This window comes from Paralichthys olivaceus, chromosome 7 (assembly GCF_024713975.1).
Source record: "Paralichthys olivaceus isolate ysfri-2021 chromosome 7, ASM2471397v2, whole genome shotgun sequence".
Lineage (NCBI taxonomy): Eukaryota > Metazoa > Chordata > Actinopteri > Pleuronectiformes > Paralichthyidae > Paralichthys > Paralichthys olivaceus.
The window spans coordinates 8,038,810-8,065,670 of record NC_091099.1 but is presented as its reverse complement, the minus strand read 5'-3'; the positions used below and the strand labels follow the sequence as shown (position 1 = coordinate 8,065,670).

Sequence of the window (26,861 nt, the reverse complement as noted above, 5' to 3'; positions counted from 1 at the left end):
TGAAGCCAAACTGGTGCTCTCTCATTTCATCCATATTGCATGTGAGCCATTCAGTCTCACCTTGAGCTCCCTCTACAATCCTCCCTCCTCTGAGACCACAAGTTTACCTGATAACTACAATTCACACTCACACTAATGGAAAACAGCTTCACATTGTGCTCTCTGTGTTTTCTATAGATTTTCAGGTAAAAGCTTGAGGCAGCAGAGGAAAATAAAAACGTGTGAGTCCCACATGCCCTTCACCTCAATGTTTGCCTTTGTGTCACTAACTGTATGTTTACCTTTAAAATAACCAAAGGCAACCATCGGAGTAATTGCATTGACATCTCAGTAGGAAATCTCCCTATTTGGGCCCCATGAGCTCCAATTCTGTATCTTTCTCCAAATTTGAATTGAAAGTGACAGCATAGGAAAATGAAGAGGAAATGAGATGTGAACACTGGCTCTTTTTCAGTTTAACTCTTCTGTAAAATTTATTTTGGGCAATTCTATTTATTGCCAAGCAGGTTTACACATACAAGGAATTTGCTGTGGTGTATTTGTCATTAAAATATACTAAAAGTACCAGGGGAGGGGTTGTGCAATACGATATAATTAAACACTTAAGACTGGATTGTGCAGAGTATAGTTATAGTTATGTCTGGTGTCATATGTGTAATATTTTAGAGATTCAAAGTTTTAATGTTCTTTCTGTTCGTTATTATGAAACATTGACTCATGTAAGTAAAGAATTCTAAATCAAAGAAATGTTTACACTTGCCACCCTCTGTTGGTGCAAGATGATTGTAATAATAATATTAATATTTGATCAGGGGCCCAATAAACTCTAGATCCTCTGTACCTGGTGTCATAAGGGTCTCACGACCAAAAAACCCCATTTCCCACAATGCTCCGATCCCTGACGTCACTGAGCTTCCGCTCTCCGGTCAGCTGCCGGAAGTGAGCAGCCCGGTTCAGTTCAGTGTAAAGTAGCTTAGTGAGGAGACCGAGCTGAGGCTGCGGAAGAGGAGTGGTCGTTAGTTTACACAGATTGAGACGAGTCCGCTTCTCTGTACTTAGCACATGTTAGCTTCAAGGCTAACAGCAACTAGCGCACCTGCTGCTTTTTAAACGGTGCAGCTAGCTCGTTGGAGGCTAACTGAGTGAGCTGTCATGGTCCTGAGGTGTGTTTACTAACGGAGGAGAAGAGGAGATGGAGGACAACGATGGAGAGGACATGAGGGACTCACCTGAGGACACAGCTGAGGACTCACCTGAGCTTCCTGTGGAGGTGACTCACAAACACATTTATTACAATGGTTTTTTATTTGAATGCTTTTTCCTCCACAGTTCATTAGTGCTGGATCAGCATGTATCATGATCATCAGAGGACAATAATGACAGTTATTAACTCATTCGATTTATTTGCACAATTACAACAAAATACATCTAATAAATGTAAAACATATTATACACATGTACTTATTCCAGTCCTCTACCTAATTAAAGATACAAATCTCGCTACCATAGAAAATATAACAATAACATGATATGTATAACACAATCAAAGACAAGTATTATAATAAAAAATAAAACCACATATGTTTATGTGATGTACACTGAGTGTGTATTGTTTAAAGGTCCAGTGTGTAGATTTAGGTGAAAGGGATCTATTGGCAGAAATTTAATGTAGAATAATTCTCATTATGTTTTCACTAGTTCGTTTCATCTAAATTGTATGAATTGTAGTTTTCTTTACCCCAGAAAAAGCCCTTTATATTTAAATACTTCATATTTACATCGAGGGGGTCGTCTCTAAGGAGGCCGCCATCTTTTTTACATTAGTCCAGACTGAACAAACTAAACATCTTTTGAGTTTTTATGACATATGAAGTTTAACACAGGTTCTTTTTCATGTTTGGAAGGAGAGGGTGAGGTGAGGGGTGTTCAGCTGGAACATGCAATTAAAACAGTAGATAAATAAATTATACACACTGTACCTTTAACACACTTTTATTCCTGAGCCATAGTAATCACATAATGAGTGAAACAAATGAGACACATCCATAGAACAGAGGTTCCTTATCATCCCTCAGACCCCAAAAAAGCCATCCTAGAGACGTATGATCCCAAAGAATATTGATTTAAATGAGCACATGTTGCTATGGTCACTGTTTTTCTACTGTAATAGAAGCTGTCACTATTCTGTCATCATCGCTTCAGGGGTCACATGGAGACAAAGAAAAAATGTGTGCATAATTTAATTTTGAATTTAATTAGTTTGTTTTAGCGTTTGGAACAATCTCAGCTGAAATATGATGTTTTAAATTATATTTGATTTCTGAACATAATCTTGCGACGTTCCTTCTGTATCTCGTGACCAGTTTGGGAACCACCGCCCCAGACAACAATACCAACAAGAAAATGTTATAGAACAGCAGTTAAAGTGTGTGGTGGACGTTTCTCTTCCAGCATCAGTTACTTTAATGTAACCCAGTGTTATATTTCTTTCTCCTGCTGTAGATTATCGTTTACATCCTGAGTTTCCTTCATGCATCAGACAGGAAGGAGGCCTCACTCGTCTGCCGCAGCTGGTACAGTGCAAGCCAGGACCTGCGCTTTCAGGTGATTAGATGATAAAAGACCATGAGAACCACAATGCGTGATACATTTGAATCATCCATTCATCACAGACGGTAGACACAGTCTTCATGAGCAGTTACGCTTCAAGGCAGAGTTAACATCACGCCACCGCTCTCTTTCTTTCTCCCTCTCTCTGTTTGTCTTTGTGTAGAGGAACGTCACCTTCTGCTTCCCGGCCTCCGCCTCGTCCCTGGAGCTGGTCAGGGCTCTGGGCAGAAAGTCCCGCTGCAGCCTGATAATCAGTCAACTAGATGGCTTCAGTATGTCCAGATCACTGCTTCTGGAGGTGTTCAAAAACTCATCAATACTTTGTTTAGCTTGAATGTGTATTTCTGTGTGACACATCCTCTGTTCATGTGTCCTTATTGACTTATACATAAAGTTTGTCAAGTGCATGTATCGGTTGGACTATCACTGTGTTGCTTCCTTCTGTCAAAATCAAAAGATGTTAAGCCACTGCTGGCTGAAAGTTCAAATGACTTCTTCTTTTGACCCACATTGCTCACATGCTTCTTTGTGGGTTGAGAGAAGTCCCCTGCCCACAGGTCTCATGAAAGAAAAATGCCTCCAGGGAAAAAACAAAAGTCGCTCCTCCCGAAAGACAAACAGTACATTTGAATTCTTAAATTTACATTATCATGCTCACTCACCATTGTAACTTCCCATCACAATGACCAGGATGTAGCACAGTCATAGTCACACATTTTATGGTCCAAAGTCCAAAGCAGCTGCAGCGGTTACTTTACAACCCCCATTGTCCCATATCACTGTTTGTGTGTCTGCGTGAGATCATGCAGATTCTGAACTTCCTGTTACAAATTTGTGGCTAGAAAAGTTGTAAAACCTTAACCATTGCCGAGAAACGCAAGGATGAAGTCTAAATAACTGGTCCGCAGTGTTTATTCAGCATGTCAATGAGAGAGTTGGATTGTGGAGGAAGTTAGGTGACATTATACTCACCCTCATATCACGTTGTTCCCTGGAGGTAAGAGCTGGTCAATGACACTTGTCCCTCCCTACTCAGGTGGGCGTGTGTCTGGGCTCCAAACTGGAGAGCTTGGCCCTGCCTGGTAGCAGCATAACGGAGACCTCCCTGCTGGCCCTTCTTCCTTGCCTGACCTCCCTCCACAGGCTGGACCTCAGGGGCCTGGACAGCCTCTTCATGTCTGGAGCGTTCCTCTCGAGGGAGGAGAACCGTCAGCAGGTATTAGTCATCATGCAACAGTAACAGATGGCAGGTTTTCAATAAGATAGAAGAGTTGACCGTTCTGCCAACATACCAGTCCCACCTCATTTTAACTATCTTGCATCTGCAGATGAAGTAAAATAGTAATAACTAGAATGATACTCATTAGACACATGATAAACTTTTTTAGTTCTTACAGTTGAAATATAAATGAAAAAAGAAAGTGATATGATAACCTAAAAGATTTAATTGTTATAAAACATACTTAAAGAAAGTGAAAAATAATCTGCCCCTGAGTCCGCACCAGAATTGAGTGGGTTCTTTCAGGCCAAGGCCCCATCCCTCCACCAAGTTTGGCAATAATTGGTTTTGGTAGTTTTTGTGTAAGCCTGCTGACAAACAAACACTTTTATTTGTAGCTGCAACAAATTGCACACACTCATAGATTGAAATCTCCTCAATTTTTTTCATCAAACTCCATGAATTATTTCTTGAGAAATCAATTAAAATGTTGAAAGTTGTGTGGTAATCCATCCTGTAGTTTTTGGGTAATCCTGTAACACACAGACAAATAAATGCAGACAGAAAAACTCCTTGGCAGAGGTAATAAAACACTGCACAGCTGGTCTTGGCTTAAGACTGTATTTACTTACTGCAGAAACCTCAGGCATGTGTTTTTTTAACAATAAAATAATAATTAGCCATAAAAATAAATGGCACTCTAAACTTTGTTTCTGTAAACATTTGTGTTATCCTATTCCCCTGCTTTATATCTATTTATATTTAGCCTTAAGTCAGAATTATTATCTCATGTTATCTGTAGTCGTCTGAGAAGTAAAGGCCATCAGCTGTGATAAATAGTCATGAGTGCGACCGGACATTGCTCTCAGTATAAAGAGTGGATAAATATAAAATGTTTATTGTCAATGTGTTTCCATAGCTTTATTGTTTTAATGGTCCATTAACAAGTTCTCTTGTTCCAGGTCAGGTCAGCTCTGTCTGGCCTGGAGGATCTGGACCTGTCCGACCTGCGCTACCTCTCCGACCTCACCTTTAATCGGCTCACCAGCTGCACCCCGCGCCTCCGCCGGCTCTCACTGGCCGGATGCCACATTGCTTTTGAATTCGACCCGTATCGAGGGTGCCCGGTGGGGGCCGTCGAAGACTCATCAGCGTTACTGTCACTGAGGAACTTGAGGCGGTTGTTGACGGAGCAGAAATCCACACTGGTGGCTCTGGACCTCAGCAGAACCTCCATCACACCCGAGTCACTACGCACTGTTGCACAGGTCAGGATTACTCGAGTCAGAGTATATCTAAAGACTTATTTGCCAGATTATACAAAGAGAAAAGGCTGTATTTGTTTCAACAATGATGGTTTTCATGATTTTAGTGTGTCCTTTACCTTCTTTGAGGAAAAAGACAATTTCTCGATATTCTCTCTGTCCCAGGTTCAGGATTTGGTCTTGGAAGAGCTGGGCCTGCATGGCTGTAAGGAGCTGACCAACTACTCAGTGGAGGTTCTGGTGAAGCACCAGCCGGGCCTTCAGAGACTGGACATCAGTGGCTGCACTGAGCTGACCAGCAGGTCTGTCGAGGCTGTAGCTCGAGGCCTGAAGTCTCTGACGCACCTCTCCTTGTCCCGTGACTGGAGGATCACTGAAAAAGGTGCTTGTAGTTTATTTCTGTTTTTGTGTATCTGTATTCATTACACCCCACAACACTTTGAACAACAGCTACTTTTAAAGGCCCAGTGTGCAGGATTTAGAGAGATTTATCAGAAGAAATCGAAAGTGATATTCAGAATTATGTTTTCATTGGTGCATAATTGCCTGAATATATATCTTCGTCAGGAGTGGTTTCACTTTCACAGAGTCCATTATGTTGTACTTATGATTCCACAGAAGCCCAGAACATTAAAAAACAAACTCTGGTTCTATTTTACATGATTGAGGGTCACTGTCCGACACGCTTGGATCAGGAGGGAGAGGCAAGGGCTATTCAGTTCATTGGGATATTCATTGTCACCACTAGATATCACCAAAACTTACACACTGAACCTAAGGAGCGTTTCATAGCTAAAATCAAATTTTTGCCCAGTCGGGTTAGGATTAATTAATTAATACATAAGGATAAATTGGGAGGGAACAACTATCCGCAAAAATACATGAACGTGAAAGTTTCATGTTGTCCACAGGCCTCGCTGAGCTGCTGTCTGTGTCGTCCCTGAGGAGTCTGGATCTGTCCGAGTGTCTGCACGTCAGTGGATCAGAGATGGTGAAAGGCTTGACGGAGTCTGGTGCTAGTAGAGCTCAGCTGGAGAAGCTCAACTTAAAGAGCTGCACCTACATTAGGGTCAGTCAGTGTCTGTGTGTGTTTTAATCCCATTTTTATGAAAAATAAATGGAAAATAATTGTCCTCATTTCTCTCCTCCCTCTTCAGGATCTTGCAGTTTTCTCTCTCACCCAGCTTCTTGGGGATACTCTCTGTGAGTTGGACCTGACCTCATGCGTCAACGTGACAGACCTGTCTGTTCGCGCTATATCCACCTACCTGCACAGGCTAGTAGTTTTGAGGCTCGGCTGGTGTAAAGAAGTGACAGACTGGGGTTTGCTGGGGATGGTGGGAACGACTAAGTGTGAGCCTGAGGAGGAGAAGGTAAGAGCCACAGAGATGGAGACTGTTAGAGATATAAAGCAGAGCTTCTCTTTTACAATCTCTAAGTACAATCTTCTCAGTGAAAGCTGCCATAGCTGTTTTAACGATAAACCATTTAACACAGGAAGACAAGGGTCCCAGGTTCACCCGAACGTTTGGCAACATGGGCTTCTTCAAGCCTCCTCGTTTGCCATTTGAGGAGCGACCCAAGCTGGTGACACAGAATGACCTGGAGCAGTTCAAACAGCAGGCGGGGGCGTCGCTGTTGGCTCTGAGCAGGCTGCAGGAGCTGGACCTCTCCGGCTGCTCCAAACTCACTGACAGCAGCATCACACAGGTAAGACAGGCTGAGGAGAGAATGAAAAAAACATTTTCAAATAAAAATGTATAATGATTGTAGCCTCAGTCTGGAGCAGGAACATTTTAATAACTAAAAACGTGCCTTAGTTTATGTTGTTTCTGTTCTTCCCAGGTTGTTCACCACCCAGACCTCCAACGTCTGTCTCTGTCCATGCTGCCAGAAATCATTGACGACAGCTTGGTGTCTGTAGCCTGGCAATGCCGCAGCCTCACCAGCCTGTCTCTCAGCAACTGCCCGGGGATCAGCGACCGCGGAGTGACAGAGGCGGCACCATACCTCCACAGACTCCAGCATCTCTACCTCTCTGGTTGTAGTAAGATCACGGACCGGTAAGTGAAACACAACAGCACGTCTGCAGTACATGTAGCCATCGATTAAAAACGTCCATTCCTGAGCCTTCTACCTTTCAACTTCGCAGATCCTTGTTTCAGCTGGCGCAGCACTGTAAGCGTCTGAGGACACTCGACATCTCACGGTGCAAAAACATTTCCATAACAACAATGGAACTCCTTCAATCACAGCTGCCCTTCTTGGAAAACGTCCAATACAAATTCCTAGGTGGGGTTGATCCCACTCTCACACTCTGAACGACCACTGGACATCTCAACAACAAAGCCTGCAAACCAAATCCTGCTCCATGATTGAGCTTCTGCACATCTCAGCAATTTGCACAAGAACTGAAGTAAGTTCAGATTTAAGTTAAGTTTACAGTAAAGTACTGTAAAACCCATTATCTACAGGTCGTTCTGGAAAGGGTTTTTATAATCTCGCTTTAATGGCCAGGATCAAACCAATGAGGAAACACCTGTTTTTTGGAAGGTTTAACTTACGTATGTTCATGCTTGGCTTCAAACCATAGACTGTCAGTAAAAGATGGACAGTGTGTCTCTACTATACGCAGATGATGTCATTTGGCACCAGAGTCTGCACAGTAGCGATTGATGGATGGAGCCACGGAATCATGGATCACAACATTAGACCCTGTTTTTATATTATCATATAACCGAAAACACTTGAGAAACCATCTTTGAGAAGAATTGATTTGACGTGACCTTTAACTGTTTAGTTTGGTCCATGCCCCATCAGCTAACACGGAGGAGGTGGGGTTTATGACCTATAGTGCAGTCAAACACCAGGGGGCGATCAAGGATCTTTAGGGAGCAAGAAGTATCCAATAAAATCAAGAGAAATGCTGTGAAGTGAAACACAGCTCACAAAGTAAGAAGAAAGTATTCTGTGTCTAATGTAAGTGAGAATTGTTTTCTGGCACATTTGTATCTAGAAGGTAAATGAATCCTAAATATTCTGCTTGTTATTTTGTATTGACAGCTGCCCAATAAGAAGTAATCTTAACATTCTAACTTAATGATTAATTTATGGAATAATGTAAATAAATATTTACCCACATAGATCAAATTTTACACCATTTTGTTTTCGCTTCACATTGACCATTTTTTAAAATTTTGCTTTGACTTGGTTTAAATGCTCGATCTTGTCCACTGTAGCTTCAGCAACATGCTTTTTTTTTTTAACAGAGGAATTGTAGATCAAAATGTTGATTTTATAAATAAACCACAGTCTGCAAATATTCTATGAAAGAAACACACGTACTGTTTATCTCTCTGTATAAATCAAACTGTTTATTCATGTGAATTCAGCAAAAAGCACAGGATTCAAAGTGGATATCATCAGAGGGTGGGGTGTCAGGATCGAAATGACACCAAATGGCAAAAAACACTCAAACACACTGTGATATACTGAAGAACTGTCAGTTATTGAGAAGCTACTGAATACTTGATGTTACTGAGCATCAAATTAGAACAAGTACCTTTTATAAAATGAACAGGTTTTAGATTTAATTCAAGACGGTTCAGGCAAATCTAAAGATCAAGTTGTTTTTCAAACAATTACACAAATGCTTATTCGTACTTTTAATAAGAAAGAGGTGGAAGAAGTCAGCTTGATACCTGATGAGAATCTGCATTGCTTTTAAAATAATGTTGTACAGATTTGCTCCATCGTTACTGAGCCACTGGGATCTGCAGGCAAGTACCCAAAGGTATATTTAAAAAATATTATGCGACACTGAAAACCTGCTGTATTTCCATGTCACCTGTTGAAAATGAGTCTAATGTAACACATCTTAAGAAATCAGTGTTCTAGTTAATGCCCATTTTTTAAAACTGAAATGACAGAAAGGAATTTAAGAGAAATAAGCACAACCAGATAAAAAAAATAAAAAAGTCAGTGATGAGCAGCCTCGCACACAAGAATACTCCATGTACCATGCATAGATTAGAAGCATTTAGAAATATATATAAAATTTTAAAGTACCATTACTTTTGAACCGGTATTTTACAACATCTCTTGTAAAAAGCTGTTTTCAGACATGAACTCTGGAAAATGTCCAGAAAAACTGGGCTCGGACATTTTCCAGAGTTTGTCTTTCACATAAGAAGAAGGCAGCAGGAGATTGTCCGGGTCAGACAAGTTCACAACTACAGGAAAATGTCTGAAGCCTTCAGGACGTGACATAATTTATGCTGCGGAAATCGCGCGTTTCTGTTTACAGCACATCCACACTGGCTTCAGCCAAAAGCTCTGTAATCTCATCGTCTTTCCAAACTTCACGAGCGTCCGCTAACACCTTGTTTTTATCTTGAAATATTTGTGTTCTTCCGCTTATTACAAACTTCATCAACACTTTGAACTTTCCAGACATTTTCTTGCTGCATTCTCACATGGATTTACACGGAAATGTTACTAGGGGGCTGGAAGGAAAGGTTTTGTAAAATGTCCGGAGCAACTGACTCAGACACTTGCGTTCTAACCCTCCAGAATATTGAGGAGAATGTGCAGACTTCAGTGCATGTCTGCAAGCAGCTCGACTCTCTGTTGTTTCTGGAGGTTCCCAGGCAGCTCAACATCAAATGATCGAAGTCAGGAAAAACATAAACTTCTCATCTCACCTCAGATGAGAATGATGATCTGCAGCATCAGAACAGCTCATAGACATTTGGTAAAGATTCGTACCAACCACGGCAGCTGTAGTTGTAGAGATTCCGTGTGTTCATTGTAGAGAAACAGGCCACAGAGGAAACTTCTACTGTCAGGATTATAAATCTGTTAATAAGTGGATGCACTAGTAAAATCTCACCACACATACACAAACACGCATATTTATATATATATTTACACATTCACACATCCAGCCTGTGCACACACTCTACTGCTCAGTCTGGCTGAAGTCGTAGCAGAAGTTGTAGTTGCTCGGAGGTTTGGGGACGACTGGCGCACTTTCCGGGATGGGGACGTTCTCCAGGTCCAGGAGGCGGAGCTTAATCTCCATAGAGAGGAGGATCTCCAGCTCGCTGCGCATGGATTCGCTGCTCATCTCCCGGCCCAGGAGGACGCTCAGGCCATCTGTCCACAGGCAGAACTGACAGAGGGAGGAGGACAGTAAGTACTCTGGGTATTCTTATACACAGAATAAGATGATATGTGAAAATGTTGGGACATTAAGACGTTCGACTCACATCAGTTCTGGAGGGTGCGATGAAGTTTATACTGTACTCTTCTACATCATATGTGATGCTGAATGCCAGGTCCAGCACCTCCTACAGCGAGGGAGGAACACATGTACAAACACATTGAGACTTTATTACGTCTTCTGACTGACAGGAAATGTCCATAATCTGAAAAGATAAGAGCTGCTGACCTTGTTCTGTTTGCCTTTATGCTCCTTCATGTGGGGACAGTCTTTTCCCGTTAGCAGCCCCTTGATATCTGCTACTGGAACTGACGGATGTGGATAAGGAGGAAAGAATTAGTTGTGAACACAGAAAATTAAGTTAATATCATTTAAAAACTTTGATCAGGGCTCAGACTATGAACACTTCAATATCTTTTTATTTATCTAGTTACTAGAGCCTGGCTGAAATCGGCTGATTTGAGCCTTTAACAGTATTGATATCTGGGTTTTTGGTAATAAGTGCAAATATGAAATGTTAATTATGTTGTATTTTCTTAATTCAAGTTCTATTTGCTACAGGTTCGATTAAACCAAGGAGCTTGTGTTTTCATCTGCATTTGTTTGCTTATTTAGCAGATTGTGCAAAAACTGAACGGATTACCTCTAGACTTGCTGGAAGGATGTGGTATGGGTCAGGGAAGACGCCGTTAAAATGTGTGAATTTTTTACACTTTCTTTAAAATGTTCTAAAGAAATAGTACAGAGATCTTGAAGAAAAAATCAGGTTCAGGGGACTGATGTCTACGAGTGTGTGAATTTTATATGGACTTTTTTTGCTAATATTTGTATCATCAGTCCCAAAATTCCATATTATTTCTACTAAATACAGAAAAGTTTAAAATCTTCCCATTTGTCCATCCTCAGCTTCAACTCACTCTTATCTTGCAGTGTTTCTATCGGTGGATTGTCTGTGTCTTCCTCCACGTCGCCGTAGTGAAGCATTTTGTGATTGGGTGACAAGCGGCAGTACCACAGTTTATCTGAGAGAAAAATGTGCAGAGTTTAGTCAGACAGGAAAGTATCAAGTCTACTGTCTTTTAAAGATATGTGTGCGTGTGCATGCGTAGTGCTTTGTCACCCTGTCGGCGTCGGCTGCTGATCTTCCTGAACATGGTTCCCTGACACAGTCTGTTGAGTCTCTGTTGACGGATCAGCTCGAGCAGCTCCGGCTTCAGACGCTCTTTGAGCTCACTAGGAAGGATCAACACAATCACATGTCATTTAACATGAATATTAATTATAGTGAACAAACCACAGCAAGTCACAAAAGGTTAAATAAAACTTTTCACCATTTTTTAAATATTAACAAGGAAGCAGCATCTCTGCCGACATTAAACCTGACCTGCCTGGATGAGGGCAGCGCCCTGTTCACTGTTACACTCAGTGTTTAGTGACAAACAGTCACATAATAAACAACAGTGGTGGCTGCTGATATATCAGCTGACTCCACAGGGCCGGAAAGTCGTCATGAGAGCAAATCAACAGGTTTTGTGATACTGTTGCTTTACTTTTTTTTACATTGAAAAAAAATTATCAAACAAATGAACCATTTCGTCACAAGAAACTGAAAAACACGAAGGCTCATCACTGAGGTAAAACCATACGTGAATACAAGCTTTCATCTAACCCCCAGTATGAACATAAATCCTTTTATTCCCTTCAAAAAAACATCTTGAGACTAAAAAAAATTCCATCACTTGTTTGATTTAATTTCCTCTGTCATGATTCACTTGATTAGAAAACAGTAAAAACACTACAAAGCAAAATTTCCTGCCCTGTATCTAAAGTCAGGCCTTGAGCGTGGCAGCGGGAGGAGTAAATCAATCATGTGACTGGTTCAACTCACAGTACAGGAGGTGCGAGCGTCTCCTCCTGGTGCAGCCGCTCTGTCTGCCGCAGTTTGAGGATCTCGCTGTAGTTGAGAGCGTTGACCTTGTTCTTGAAGAGCTCCAAGGACGTTGGCTTACTGGACAACGTCCTGGTGATCTGCTCCCTCACCACTTGCATCACCTGCAGATGGAGACAGAGAGATGGTTACGTACTGCTGCATGTAGCCTGATCTACTCATTCAATGTACCAGCTCCTGTGTAAGCAGGGAGGGATGAGGGATATTCACATATTCACATGAGAATTCACATTTGTTTTTTGTCTCACGCAACAATCACAATCTTCATTATCATTCACTGATGACGACCATAAACTGTATATAAAGATGGACGCCATGTCTCCTAACTCCCTCTTTCCAGAAATGAAGCAAAAAATCCTGGAGGTGTCATGACTGAACTCTGAGATGGACAGTTTGGGGATTTTTGTTGGACATTTTTGAATGTGGACTCTTTTGGCTCATTGACCTTTACCTGTGTTTAGGTTTGTGTTCAGTTGTTTCCCCCCTGAGTTCTTCCTGTTTTATTTTGATACTATGTTCCTTGTGTGTCTCTGGCTCAACTTCCTGTCTTTGTCCTGTTTCCTGCCCCTGCGCTCGTCTGCACCTGCTCCTCATGTGTTTCACCTGTGTTCAATCAACCTGCCTCCCTTGTGTATAAAAGTCTCAGTGCTTCACTTTGTCTTCGTTCACTCATCGCTGTCTTTCGCTCGCCGTCGTGTTTCTCTGTACATCCTGTCATGTTGTCTTTTCTAACTTCCACTGTTTTAGGACTTTGTTTTTTGAACCCTCACATCTAACTTACCCAACACAGGGGCAAGATATTGATGAGCCTGTTCCTTATTGACCAACTGACATGTGACCAACATCACCACCACACCAACCATCCTAACGTTCATCCTAAAATCACGGTGATAACTGCAGATCAACTTACATGCATTCGATTTAAAAACGTATTTGTAAACAAGTCAGAACGATCTGCTGTCTCACTGACTCAGCGTTACCGACACTTGTCATTTTTTTGTCCGTGTGTTTTCTGCATGACTTGTTCAACTGAAGCTCACACAGACGGACACGGGGTGACCCTGGCTGCCCTGAAACGAGGGCTCGGGGCAGTTTGTCAGACTGCCCTCATGCATGTGATTAAAATCTATAGATCCCCCGGTTTACGCTCCTCAGCTGTGAGTAGTGGAAAATATATATATAAAAATTAATTGTGCTGCGGGAGCGAGGACACTCCAGCACTGTGTCCACACACAAATGACTCTGCTGACCTAGATCATTCCTCTTTACAACTTTGATCGAGAGCAATCAATGACTAAAGTGAAGCGTTCAGTGGAGCTCTGTCTGGACCGCTCTCAGCAGAGAATCTGATACTCAGGGATTTACATACATTACACAAACAACAATAGACTTTTAAATAATGTGGCATCTGATGAATTCAGAAATGTATTTGTTTTAAGTTCCTTGGAAAAATAAAGATGAATGTTACCAAACTGTTTACGACCACAGAGAATGACAGTGTCTCTCTGTCTGTCTGTGTGTCTGGCAGCACTCCATGCGTAGACAGTGAAATCCAGACTGTCATTCTATATTGTGTGAACATGCACGGACACAAAACAAGCGACTAGAGTTTCGCACTGTCACTGCCTGCACTAGCTCCCTGAGCCAAAATAACTTTGGCGTCCAGCTATTTTCACATGACACAAGTTTCCGACACTTCACACTGTCCTGACACCTCAACTCTCATATGCTACAAATAATTTCTGTCGTAGCCCTGAACGGATAAAAACTCATCTTTTACCTAAGTAGTAGCACCAAACTACTGAAAGCAAATTACTACCAAGAATAAAATACAGACAAAATCCAATCTTACCTCCATCCTTTATCTTTCAGAGTCGACTATTTCAAACTAACGATTTCAATCCCAACTCCAAAATTCCACCTGTCCAGCCGTCAGCGATTAGAGAAATGTGACGGGGACGACAAGTGGTGAAAGTGAGTGAGAGGAACAGACGTCACCTACATGGCAGGAGAGGTGCAGGCCTGTGGGTGTTTTGTAAACAGACACCCTGATATTCTCACACACATGCCACCGCCACCCCCCACAGGTCCAGCCCCCTCTGTCATTTAGCTGAACTGACCAATAGGAGCGATGACAGGCAGCTGTCTGTGTTCCCTGATACCCTGCAGCAAGTGCTTGTTAAATGTGTGTATCTATGTGTGTGTGCGCTCATGGAGGATGGGGGGTGTATAGAGAGACGCACACACACGATTGTGTGTTTTTCGTGGGAGTCTCACTCACACGCACCAACACAAATTCGTCCACTTTGCTCTCCAAGTATGAAACCTACATTTGTGATGTCTCGTATAACACCGCCACCTCTCTCTCTTTCTTTGGTTTCTCTTGCAGTCCAATCCTCTCGTTCTCACCCTCTCATATTGTTTCCAGAGGTTTTACGTTCCCTCTGTTGTTGTGCAATTACTGCTGATGCCCTGGGCACTTTGTTTTTCCCTGTTTCCTTCTCCCTCTGTTTCTGCCGCCCACCACGCTTCTCTTTGTCCACCTAATGCCCCTTTGTCCTTGCCCCAAAGCACCCTGGGTAGGGGGCCGTGGATAGAAACAAAAGGCCGGTTTGCTGTCCCGGTGCTCGGGACACAGGGCTGCTCCTGACAGGTCAAAAGGTCACTGAGTTTTATAACTATCAGGAGAGCGCTGTGTGAGATGTGGAGATGCGACTCAAGACAAAGCTTGACTTGTCTTTCCTTCAGGACGCTGGATTCTCAGTATTTCTCCCAGACATGACCCGGCTGCTCAAGGCTTGGCTATTACCATAGTACAAGTACTACACTGTGCTTGTAAAGAAACTAAATGTTGAGTGTAGGGGCAGGTTGGTTATAGTTAGCATGAGATTAAACCAACACAATGTCACAAAAAGTTACCCAAATCCACGATAAAGAGTTTGAAACTAAACTCCAAATGAAACCGATTCAAACCCTGCTGTGCTGTGCCAGCGTGGACTATTGTACCTTGTCAAAGTCCTCCTGTGTGGCTCTCATCTCCTTCCAGGTCTTGTTGAGCAGCTGAATACAGACACAGAAGAGCTCCTCCATGAGTCGATCCTGACTGAAGAAGATGGGGTGGTAGTCAGATCCCGTCTCTGAGGCTGTCAAATAGGAAGCGATGAAGAAGATGGAGAACAAATATAAGAAAAGGAAAGATCATAGTAAATTTCATATCAGCAGCAGGTCGGTCGGGGGTCGACTTACGTGGCTCTCCGATACGAAGAATCTCACACAGGATGAGTGTGAGCTGTATGCTGCTCCTGGCAAACGGACACTCATGTTTGTCCTCTCTACTGCTGTTCTCCAGAACAAACTGAGAGCGGGAAACAAGTAGAAATGAAGAATAAACAAAAAGGAAAGACGCTGAACTCTTTGAATCGTTTTACAAATAAAAGATAAAGCCCGCTCACCCTGCTGTAGGCATCAGGATAGCGTGAAGCAAAATAAAACATGGTGTCCAAAGCTACAAGACCAGGAGGCGTCCGCACCAAGTCCTGACCGGGGTTACTGTTGTTCTGGAAGGAAAGAAAGATAATAATTAATACAAATAATATACCGACCCTAAGAGTAATATGACCAATGTTAAGAGACAAACATTAGAGAATAAGTTCTGAGGCCAGACACTTACAGAGAATCCCAGCTTCTTGAACTCTTTAGCACAGAGCGAGCGTCGCCTCTCGTGGCTCAGGCTGTTTTCACTCTCTGTCTCAAACGCCACCTGACGCAAATTGTGAAGGATGTCTCTTTGCTCCTGGTGTCACAGCGGGGAGACGTGGGTAAGAGCTGTTAGTTGACTCAAACTGTTTGTGGTGTATTGATACAGATTTGATCAATTTATTGGTTGGATGACAGAGCCTTACAGAATTATTTGACAGAATGAAGAATGCAGAAAAGATGTGCATTTATGTTTACATATAAGATAAAGAAAATGTTCTTTATTCAAGTTCTACATATTTTCTATTATTTATATTTATTTGCAATAAAATTTGTGATTAAACTGTAAAATATCAAGCTTCAATTACATTTCTTTGTCATAAAAGTTTAAGGAGAAAGATGGAGAGATTTGCAGAGAAAAATAAACAGATAAGGTTCAGTAATCAAAGAATGATATTTGTTTTTAGTAGTTAGAGAAATGTTAAGCAGCAGGAATCCTCATGTTTCACTGTAGCTCACCTGACTGTAACAGTCCAGAGGCGTCCTCATGCGTGGTTCCAGGTGATTCAATGTTACCGACTGAAGGACGTAGAGGTAGTGGGCCATCTCATCCTGGACTGAAGCAGAACTATGGATGATGTTCTGCAAACACACAGTTTGTGTTGGTTTATTCACATTCACAACAGCAAGAAGGTAAGAGTGAGATCATCATCATTTACCTTATAAATGTACTGACGGAGATTCTTCTTATTTAGGAATGCAAACATATCCTGAAAAAGAGAGAAAGCAATGTTGAAGCGAGAGCAAGTGAAATGTGTGGCTGAGATGTAATGACACATTTCTAACATGGGGTGGTACTATGGTGTCAGGAACAGACTCATGGGCGGGACATGGGTTTTAGACTGAGACAGACTTTGACCTCTGTGACGAAACCAACACTTGCTGGTTATTGCCTCTTACTCAACCTCATTTTGTTCAGGATGCAAATTTGCACTGGGATTGTTCACCCTGATAAAACGGGTGGATTTGTTGATAAATTGAGGAAGTGTGTGCTTGTGTGTGTTTGCTGTGTGTGTGTGAGAGAGAGAGAGTAACAAAGAGAGCCTGAGAGAAAAGAGATGAAGGGCTGAATGAAGGAACTGTTTCCGTACAATAAGAGAGGAGCAGAAACCGAACAGAGGGAGAGAAAGACTTGACTGTCTGCAGAAAATCTGAGATGCGCAGACAGATTAACAGGGATGAATTATTTCCAGCTGTTTGCCAGAAGTGATGCTCGCAGGACTCTGACTCCTATGTACAACAAAAGGTCTGGCTGGTACAAAAACACCCTTTACAACAAGTCACATGCAGGCCACATGCAGCCCGGGGTGTCACAGCTTCCCATCAGCACACAAGAGACTCATAGTAAACAATTAATTCAAGAGGAAATTAAAAACAGCGAATGAAGTATATTGATTTTTACAATTGCAGGCACCACTGTGTGAGAGAAACCAACATTCAGGAAACCAAACATTTGCACGACTGTGAGATTAAAGAGCAATAAGGAAAAGAGGAACAGAGTCGGAGAGTAATAACCAGACTGCAGCAGCACCTGTCTGTCAGAGTCTCCGGCCGTCTGTAGCAGGGCCATGAGCAGGGCCATGGCTTTGGTCTGGATCTGCTGATTGGTCCTGAAACAAGTCAGAGAGTAGCATGTGAGACAAACATACAATAAGAGGATTCACATAACTGTAAGAAAATGTGTGTTTAGGAATAAAAGAATGAGATAATAAAAATGTCCTCTGACCCTCCCATCAGTATGTTATGTCGGACGCTGGATTCACATGTACGCACTGAACGTGTCAATCGAAATGATGCTCGTTCACTTTGAATGTGGGGATGTCATGTGTTGCTGCACTGCATTGTGGGCCTGCTGCGTACGGCAGAAGTTGAACAACAACAAACACTCAAGCATGTTACTGTGGAGGCAGCTGGTGAAACTGGTGTGTTCATCTGGTGAAATCTTATTTTCCGTTATCTTCTCTCTAGCGTTGTATTACTATTATCGTATTGTTACTTACACCTGGAGATGAGCGATGAGCCTCTCCATGGTGACTTCCTGTTTGACCTGCAGGAAGAGGCTGTGACTGCTCAGCACCATGCTCTCCAGGATGTCCAAGGACACCTGCTGTATTGAAGCGTCTGTCGGCTTAGCGTTGACAAAGCTGGCGATCTGAAAGGAGGGAAGAGAGTGAATGAGATATACATTCATCAAAAAAATTTATCTGTGACCAAACAAAAGACAGGAAGCAGCAGATCCAGCACCTTCTTGATGAAGATGGTTGAGAGGTTCTCCCAAGATACTATCCCATGATCCATCAGCTCCATGAAGCCTGTCAGTGTGTGCGTCATGATCACATTACTCCTGAATGACACAGACACGTACAGACAGAAATAATATGTAGATTCACACAGAGACAATTATAAATTAATCACACACACTGAATACACGGGAGGAAATGTTTCTTATATACTTTCACCAGGTACATTCCTTGTTTTTTCTATACATTTAGCTCAGTGGGATGTGCTGCTACATGTACAGAAACCCCTCAGCACCGGTGATAACTCTCTGAGGATCAGCATTCCAAGGAAAACATGTGGACACAGATACTAACTCCTTCGAATCCTCCACTATCTTGACCAATAAGAGGTGTCCGTCTCTGCTGATGAACTCCTGAGCGAAGGTCACGTCTGTGGAGACGTTCGCCAGCTCCTTCAGCGAATCGCAGCGCACGCCTGAGTCCAAGCTCTGGATGCCCTTAAACAAGTCCTCTGCACAGCGACCCTGCGTTCGGCAGAAAGACGAAAGCTCACTTACACATTTCCTTATTATTCACAGTGTTGTTACTCTCCTAATTCTACAGAGGTTTTACAAGGGGGCCAGGGTGGAAAAACTCAGGGGAGAGTCGGGAGGCTCTCACTCAGACATTTGCGTTCTCACATACAATGTCCTGACATTCTCTGGAGTTCAGTGCATGTCTGAAAGGAGCTAGAGAGTGAGAGACAGAAGAATGTAAGAGAAGGGGGTGTAAGAAGAAAGAGGCTGTGGCTGCAGACTCACCGGTGCCTTGGTCAGACGCAGAATGCAGCCGTTCTTAATGTCCAGACGATTCTGCACCACACAAACAAACACAAACACAAAGGTGGGCAGAGAAAAAACTGTTTTAGAAGCTGTTTTAGAACCACACATCACATAAACACTTGCATGCATGAACCCAGCCATATTCATATTTGCACTTTTACAACACTTGAGCATTGTATTTGATGTGTGTGTTTGATTGTTATTATTGTTCAGGGAGGTGTTTTCGTCTTTTATTGGAAAAGCAGCTGTTGTGAGTGAGTAATTGTAAAGAAACTTGAATAGAAGAGCGTCCAGGCTGCTTCGGGGACGCTCCACTATCTCTGATCCTTTCACCTGATCAGGATTTCTACATGGATTTTAGCGTGGATGTTTCTGAATCAAATTACTGGTGAAAGTTATCGCACTAATTTGTAATCAAGCTGATTGTTGCAAACGTTCAACCAGAAGTAGAAACATCTGTATTTAACTACAACCAACTCTAAAGTCTGGAAGTAGGCATTCTCTCACTAACTCAAGAATAAATAGAAGTAAAGCCTGCTGCTCCAACAGCAGCACAACTGAAACAGTCTCATTGAAATGTTCGACAGTAAAAACATCCTCTTTCACTAATGACTTCTACAGTCCTGTCTTTACCTCTGAAGAGGGGGGAGGGCTGCCAGTGGCAACAGTTAGAAAAGGTCACCTGACACCGAGAAGATGAGTGTAGCTCTGACTGCGTTCGTCTCTTTTTCGCTCTCTGTCTCTGCCTCTAGCTTTCTGACTCTGTCTCACACTCACATTTAAAAACTGTGACGATCCTGTGCAATGTGAGCTCTGTTTCAAGCAATCTCATTTACTGCTGGACGCAGGGAGAATACAAAAAAAGCAGGCAGAGTCCATCAACTGGTGAAAAAGTGTTGAGTCACTGATTCACTGCTGATTCACGTGACAACATTTTCGTCTTAAACACTGAAACTCCTGCAGGGATGAGTCAGGTGTGTTGCTCAATGTTTTCAAGGTGTGCTCAGATATTTACTGGACTGATTCCCTGGTGTAGATAAATGTATTGATGGTAATAATACATAGACAAATGTATCTGACTTACTGATTCTGTGATGTACGTCTGCACTCCATCAGCATACTGCAGGGCGTAGTTCTCAGGGCCTGGGAGATTCCAGCTACACACACACACACACACACACACACACACACACACACACACACACACACACACACACACACACACACACACAGTTATTAACTGTTGCAACGACAGAAGTTTAGTGATAATGATGCCAAATGTTACCACAGAGACGGTAGAGTCATCATCAACCCACCCATCACACACTTCCTTTATTACAGCAGACAGAGGCTTTTTCTGCAGGGACACAACAAACAGTTTATAGTCACACACGGGAAAACACATTTACACATTACACACACCTGCTGCTGCATACATGTGGGTCAACAACGACAACAGGACTTAGCAGACTCTACTATCAAAGTATTTCCTCTGTCAGGGAGCTGAACGCATGCTTGAGTAATAACACGCTGTTATGGGATCACGATACCACAGCTATTCTCCCTGGCTGCAAACCCCGTGTGCTAGGAAGAGGAAATCCAAGATCTCCCCGACACTTTCTGAACAATGTTTCCCTCACTTTCCAGATCCTGCTTTGTACATAAATAAAAGTCAGACTACTTCCATGTCTGACTCTCAGACTATCCTGCTATTAGTGGTCAGCCCCGCGGTCAACCAATCAAAATGTCCTCGGGTTCTGCGGTAGACCCAGTGGATGGCCTGTTATTAGTGGCAGCCAAGAAGCTCGACCTATCAGATGTGTTTAATGACAACAGGAGGGCCAATGAGAAGTTTTTGTGAGCTTCCTCTGGGCTTGAAGGATTAGTTGGGATCTAAAATAAAAATATTTTGGGTAGCGAGTGGGTATTCACATTCAAAACAGCATCCTGAATCCACTGTTGCTGTGCTGTTAAAAACAAGAGTCATGAAATTATTGGCAGTAAGGCTTTAAAAATGGGAGAATCTGTGTCCATTCCCTTTTCAACTGTTGAGATTAAACAATCTTGTAAGAACCTGTTCAATACATATTCTCTCTGGTCAAATGAGTATGTGACTGTGAACAGTGAACACACACCCCGGACGTCTGCTTTACACTACAACTCATGGTTGGTGTCTCATGCAGAGGAGTTCAACTTCCCCAAAGATTTCTGGGAAACACATGGAAAACTCCCCCACGATCAAACTTGGTTAGAGCTGAAGAAAGAGAGTCAGCTGTGTGGGTGTGGAACCTACTGAAGCGTATCGCTTTCACTTGAGAAAATAAATCTGCTCTGTTTTTCTGAATTAACAAGATCCTTTTACTTTCCGTCTGACAAATGAATAACAATGCAGTCTGCATTACTTACATGTATCTCCCAAAGACACAAGCCAGAATAAAACTGGATCCCACTAATCAGACGAGACACATTTGTTCAAATGCTCTCAAAGTGGCTAAATAGAGCTTTTTTGTCTTATGGCAATAAATATGTCTTTAGTATAATGATATAAATGAAGTTTGAAGGAGTAGGGTCTTCAATAATTTCACAAAACAGCTAATAGTCTCTCTGTATGACTAAGATAAGAAGATAGATCTTTATTTCATGTATCTGTGTGTATGTGTCTATTACCTGATCCAGTTGTATGAGCTGGGGATAGGCCCCAGGCATCTGGATGGCAATCTTCACTATGTCCTTCTGCTGTGGCATTTTGGCACCTTGTGACTCCACCACTCTTTATCTGTTGATGACAAGCGAGAAGAAAGAGTCAATATGTATATTTCTTTATTAATTCATAAGGACCTTCACTGGAGCGTTTCATAAAAGAAGGTTGTGTAGACAGTGGTAAATGGGCTGCATGTATAAAGTCTTAATGACCTCTATATGCTACAAATCACAAAAGCTTCTATATTCCACATTTATCGATCACACATGATTCACACCATGATGCCCCCATCAGTGCAGACTGGAGGAGCTAGGGATCAAACCACCGACTCCCTGGCTAGTGGATGCCAAACGTTCAGTTTTATTAACCTTTGAATAAACAGGTGGCCTGGCTCTGTAGCAGAGGCCACTAAAGCGGCTGTCAATCACGCACTGAGCACCGCAGCTCCTCCATATTTTCTCCAGAGGAGGTGAATGTGTTAACGCAAATGACAACTGATTTCAGGTTCTGCTCACTGAGTCGAGCTTCACTGACCTTTGAATTAACAGGTGAACCGTTCGTGGCCTGAGTCAGACAGTCGGTGTTTGCTCACAGCGGTTTAATCACTGCAGGTTACTGGCACAGTTTCAGGGAGAAAAACTGCAGCATCACTACAGACCAAACAAACAGCTCATTCCACACAGACAAGTTGAGGACAGCTCATAGATTTCATCCTTCACAGACACGTGGGCTGTGCTGCTCCGGATAATTCACAGATTTTCAAATGTAACCGCGTAAAAACGACAGGAGCAGTTTCTGGAAGTGTGAACGGAGCGTGGGTTTTTTCATGAATGATTCGTGTCAGTCAGAGCGAATGTCATTTTCAGTATGAAGTTGAGGAACATTGTGTTCCTCTTTCCCTGTGTATTTATGGTGCAGTGAGTAAAACTGAGATGGGCGCTGTCTACACATGCACTATGAATTGTTCACACACTCCTTTCCAACTCACAGACACACTTCTCCCTCAACCTTCAGACGAGCATTCCCAGAGGATACAGAAGACGCTGTTGTTGTGCTCCCAACCCTTCCCCCTTCCTCGTCCTTCTGCGTTTCTCCCTCACTTTAGCCACATGGAAACAATACAGTTGGATGTAAATTCTTCTGTTACACTCGCCAGCAGCTCACAATGACAGAAAGGAGGTTGAGCTTGTGCCTGCTTGTGTTTGGTGTGATTAATAGACCCCACCCTCTGCGTGATCTCTTGGAAAGCTCACACAGCTTCACTGCCCTGTGACAAAGAGACAGACCTCACAGTTTATGGCACGTTTCAAAGCAATGCTCCTGTCAAACCAACCACACGCCTTTACTGTCGTCTCACCTCGCTCGCCCTGAGGCAGCGTCTTTCCTGATGTAGGGCGCCTTCAAAGCTGGGCACAGCAGGGAAGATGATTTAGATCAACAGGACAGTGTTTGTTTATTTGAGGATAATTGAGACTTGACAGAAAAGAAAACCCAGAGGTGCTGAAAGAATTCTGGTAAACTGCTGCCGAACATCAACTTCTCTCCAACAAACAACAACAACAGTTTGCAGACTTAATCTTCAAGAGATTTAGGGGATGTAGGTTTGTTCTTGGCAGATTATGAGTCAGCAGACACAAGGGCAAAGTGGGTAAACACATGTCCTGTCATTGCAACGACAAAGACTGTCTGTGGGTTTTAATCTGGGTATGTGTTTGAGCTGTACAGCATCATCAGCTGAACATCACATTATCGGGTGGGTTACAATACAAAGAGTGAATGAATTTGACCCCAACAAAACCAGTTGTCTGAAAACAACAAATTCTACATCAGGGAGATAAAATCATTTAGAATAATGGTTAAAGGTCCTAAAACCTGTTGATCAGCCACTTACACTGAACCATGGGATCATATGTGAACACAAACTTTATTTGGTCAAAGATGGAATAGATATTGTTTTCAGGGTTTCTTTGAGTGTTTTTTTAATAAAGTTGGAATCATAAAACAAAGGCTGGGAAAATATTTCGCCATTCCTCGAACTCCATCAGAACGAGATGACACCCTGGCTTTACGAGCCAGTAGGAATTTGAGATGGGTTCGACGAAGACAGCAGACAAGCAACAGGCGGCACTAATATTAGAAGATACAAGAAACGTGTCCACAACTACAGGAAAGAGAAAACTATCATGTGAACACAGCAATAAAAATATACAATTCCTTTTTCACAGTAAACATTTTGACATGTCACAGTAAAACCACATATGACTGAGTGACATGTCAAAATGAGTAGCTATCTTTAGTCAGAGTCGTTATTAATGTTATCAGTACTGCTGAGCCTTTCCCACAAAGTGTCTGCTGTGAAAAACACTGGTTCTCTGCTGCAGCGTTAAACAAAGTCAGATTCAAACGTCCCGAGAGTTAAAACATTCCAGTGCAGCAGATTTCCAGCCTCCTGGAACAAAGCTCTATTAGCCTGAAGTCATCACGACGTGTCTGTACATGCTGCAGGCCTCGTTTTAACTCTGTGTAGAAGTAAGTCCTCACTGACATTATCTCTTCATCACATCAAGACAAACAACAAACTCAAGTTCACACCTTGAGCCTTGTCTCAGTTTCACAGCTGCAAAAAACAAACAAGCCGAGTAAAGTGTTGTTACCTGTAACTGACTCATTAAATTAATTTAATACGATTGTGTGAATTATTTAGAATCACATGTCAAACATATTTCTGCTTTGCTGAAATACTGTCACTCTTTGTTTTATATATCTCAACAGAAAAGCTGCTGATCAGTATGAAAATGTGAAAGTACTTGTTTCATTTTCTTAAATAAGCAGAAGATAGAGGGAGTTTTGTTCTGTTTTCTCTCAGTCTCCACAGAAGTTAACCACTGAGTGTGTGTCAGGGTCTGTACCTGTCTGTGGCAGCTGAAACTCCACAGTCTGTGTCTGCCTGTCGGCCTTCAAACAAATAGTTTGATGGAACATTAATAGTTAATGAAGTGGATATATTAACTTCCAGCAAAACCGAAAGTAGTCAAAAAATGTTACTTCCAAAATGAACTGGTTGTGAACATTTGCCATTTTTCTACAATAAAAAAATATATATGTATATTTTTTTAACAAAACACGCGATTTGAAAACTTGAGCTTTTACGTTTTACATTTTACAGAATAAAATATCAATCAATGAAATGAGAAAGTAGCTGAAAGATTTATCTATAATTCAAATAAATTTTATTGGCCATATTCAATTAGAAAAAACATTTCAGTTTGAATAAACATGTTTCACTGTGTAATTGCCATTCAGTTACAACAATACATAGACAGACTGTTTCCCCTCAGAGTACAAGGTAAAGACAAGTCAATATCATTTCACAGATCACACTCTTAGTAAACTCTAAAAGGTTTGATCACTTGAAACGCTCGAACTTCAAATAGATATAAAATGAAATTTCCCAGAGTTCAGCAGCTGTCAGTGTCTGAATTCTTCTCTGAGCAGTTTGCTTCATTAGGCTTAAAACCACAAGCACGGCCCAGTGTGAGTCTGAGACCCCCTGGACTGACACACTCCCCAACCCCACCCCCTGTGTGTGTGTGTGTGTGTGTGTGTGTGTGTGTGTGGGAGAGAGGGAGAGAGAAGGGGGGAGATCTCAGCTGCCTGAAATTCCTAACCTGACAGGGTAACACACACACACACACACACACACGTGTCTAAATATGCATACACACATATACACTTTTATATTTATACATTTATATACACACTCATATACACATTAGTGATATACTGTACTCACACACAAGGGCATAGGCATATATAAAATTTTGTGTATATATCTTATATCACACGCCTCCTTGAATGTATATGCATATGTACATACACATGTATGTAGATACACATGTATACACTCACACATATATACATACATATGTAGATTTATATACATATTATGGAGACAAAAGAAACACTGGATTACTATTACAGAAGGAAGTGGTAAAATACTGTGTATCCACAAAGTATTGAACAGTATTTACAGTAATGGAGTAGTTTTATGTTTTATGCAGCTGCAAATAATGTTCACCACAAACGTTCAAGCTGAAGTTGTGTAGAAGTGAACGTGCAGATAAATAAATGTCTTGGACTTCGTGTGTGTGTGAACTAAATGTGAGGTATCTACAGTTTTCTCTTTCTCTCTGTCTGCGTCCTTACCTGGGGAGAAAAGACGAGTCGAGGCTACTGTCCTGCAGGAGCCGCCGCAGCCTCACACATTTGGAAGAAGTTTGATTTCGCCTCCAGGAGAAAAAATCTCCAGGTGAAAAGTGAATTTTTCTCAGAGACACACCTGAAGCGGTGGGAGCAGCAGCAGGGAAACTCCTCGTTACGAGTTTTCAGGAGAGATTAGGTCACTTTAAAGTTCCGGGTTGGTCCGAGTCGTTCAGTCGAAGCTTTGAGTCAAAGCACTCGGACCGTGACACATCTTTTCCGGTTTTGATTTTCAAAATAAAAAACCATGCGCACTAGCGTATCAGTGGGAATAACAAAGCACGAGAAAGTAAACATTTCTACATATTAATTCCAATGCATTCGATTCAATTTGTATTCATCTATGACATATCGTACTTTCAATCCTTTCTGTGAGTTACCTGTATGACCGCTATCATTAAAAAAATGTGGTACACGACCGACAGGGGGCTTTTATTTTGAAAGACTGACAACACAAATAGTGGAAATGCTCGTGCTGTTTATTCTGAACTAAACTAAAGTTTCTTCCAAGTTTCCAAGAAGTTAGTAGATGGATTCATTCAAAGTTCCGGGTCGGTACAGTTGGCTGCAGCTGCCCCCTGCTGTTCCTCTTCGTCTCAGAGCGTTTGACTTCTTTAAACTGGGACTTTCATTGTTTCTGTTATGATCAATTACATAGTCAGGCCATTGTAAACAATGTGTGGCCTTCAGTAGCCTTCCTGTTGTGCTGAAGTGCCCTTTAGCACATCACTAACATCCAACAAGATACAACCACCCAATGTCTTCCACTGCAGAGACATGCAATTTCTGTCTTTTTATATGCATATAAAATGTGTAG

General features: G+C 42.1%; 2 protein-coding genes across 5 annotated transcripts; one reads left to right on the top strand and one right to left on the bottom strand.

Moving 5' to 3' along the window:
- Positions 1-924: 924 nt before the first annotated feature.
- On the top strand, positions 925-8,430 carry fbxl9 (F-box and leucine rich repeat protein). Of its 2 annotated transcripts, none has more exons than XM_020078217.2 (11): positions 925-1,270; positions 2,503-2,604; positions 2,774-2,908; positions 3,647-3,826; positions 4,792-5,097; positions 5,260-5,476; positions 6,006-6,163; positions 6,252-6,467; positions 6,592-6,804; positions 6,940-7,157; positions 7,247-8,430. In XM_020078217.2, the coding sequence occupies exons 1-11, from the start codon at positions 1,193-1,195 to the stop codon at positions 7,413-7,415; spliced, it is 1,992 nt and encodes a 663-aa protein (XP_019933776.2). In that variant the 5' UTR covers positions 925-1,192; the 3' UTR covers positions 7,416-8,430. The 2 variants fall into 2 exon arrangements, with proteins under 2 accessions (XP_019933776.2, XP_069384462.1); XM_069528361.1 differs by having other exon boundaries at positions 990-1,270; positions 2,774-2,882.
- Positions 8,431-8,441: 11 nt separating this feature from the next.
- elmo3 (engulfment and cell motility 3) lies at positions 8,442-26,254 on the bottom strand. Of its 3 annotated transcripts, none has more exons than XM_020079440.2 (21): positions 25,991-26,254; positions 21,751-21,859; positions 20,400-20,440; positions 20,168-20,240; positions 19,063-19,113; positions 18,617-18,786; positions 18,267-18,366; positions 18,023-18,174; positions 17,554-17,632; positions 16,682-16,732; positions 16,482-16,604; positions 15,937-16,059; positions 15,719-15,823; positions 15,513-15,621; positions 15,273-15,409; positions 12,207-12,370; positions 11,439-11,551; positions 11,236-11,340; positions 10,547-10,626; positions 10,365-10,445; positions 8,442-10,267 (listed from the first exon to the last, which is right to left on the bottom strand). In XM_020079440.2, the coding sequence occupies exons 2-21, from the start codon at positions 21,826-21,828 to the stop codon at positions 10,055-10,057; spliced, it is 2,148 nt and encodes a 715-aa protein (XP_019934999.2). In that variant the 5' UTR covers positions 21,829-21,859; positions 25,991-26,254; the 3' UTR covers positions 8,442-10,054. The 3 variants fall into 3 exon arrangements, with proteins under 3 accessions (XP_019934999.2, XP_069384461.1, XP_019935000.2); XM_069528360.1 differs by lacking the exon at positions 25,991-26,254 and adding an exon at positions 22,319-22,427; XM_020079441.2 differs by lacking the exons at positions 15,273-15,409; positions 15,513-15,621; positions 15,719-15,823; ... (10 more) ...; positions 21,751-21,859; positions 25,991-26,254 and adding an exon at positions 14,119-14,261.
- Positions 26,255-26,861: the final 607 nt, after the last annotated feature.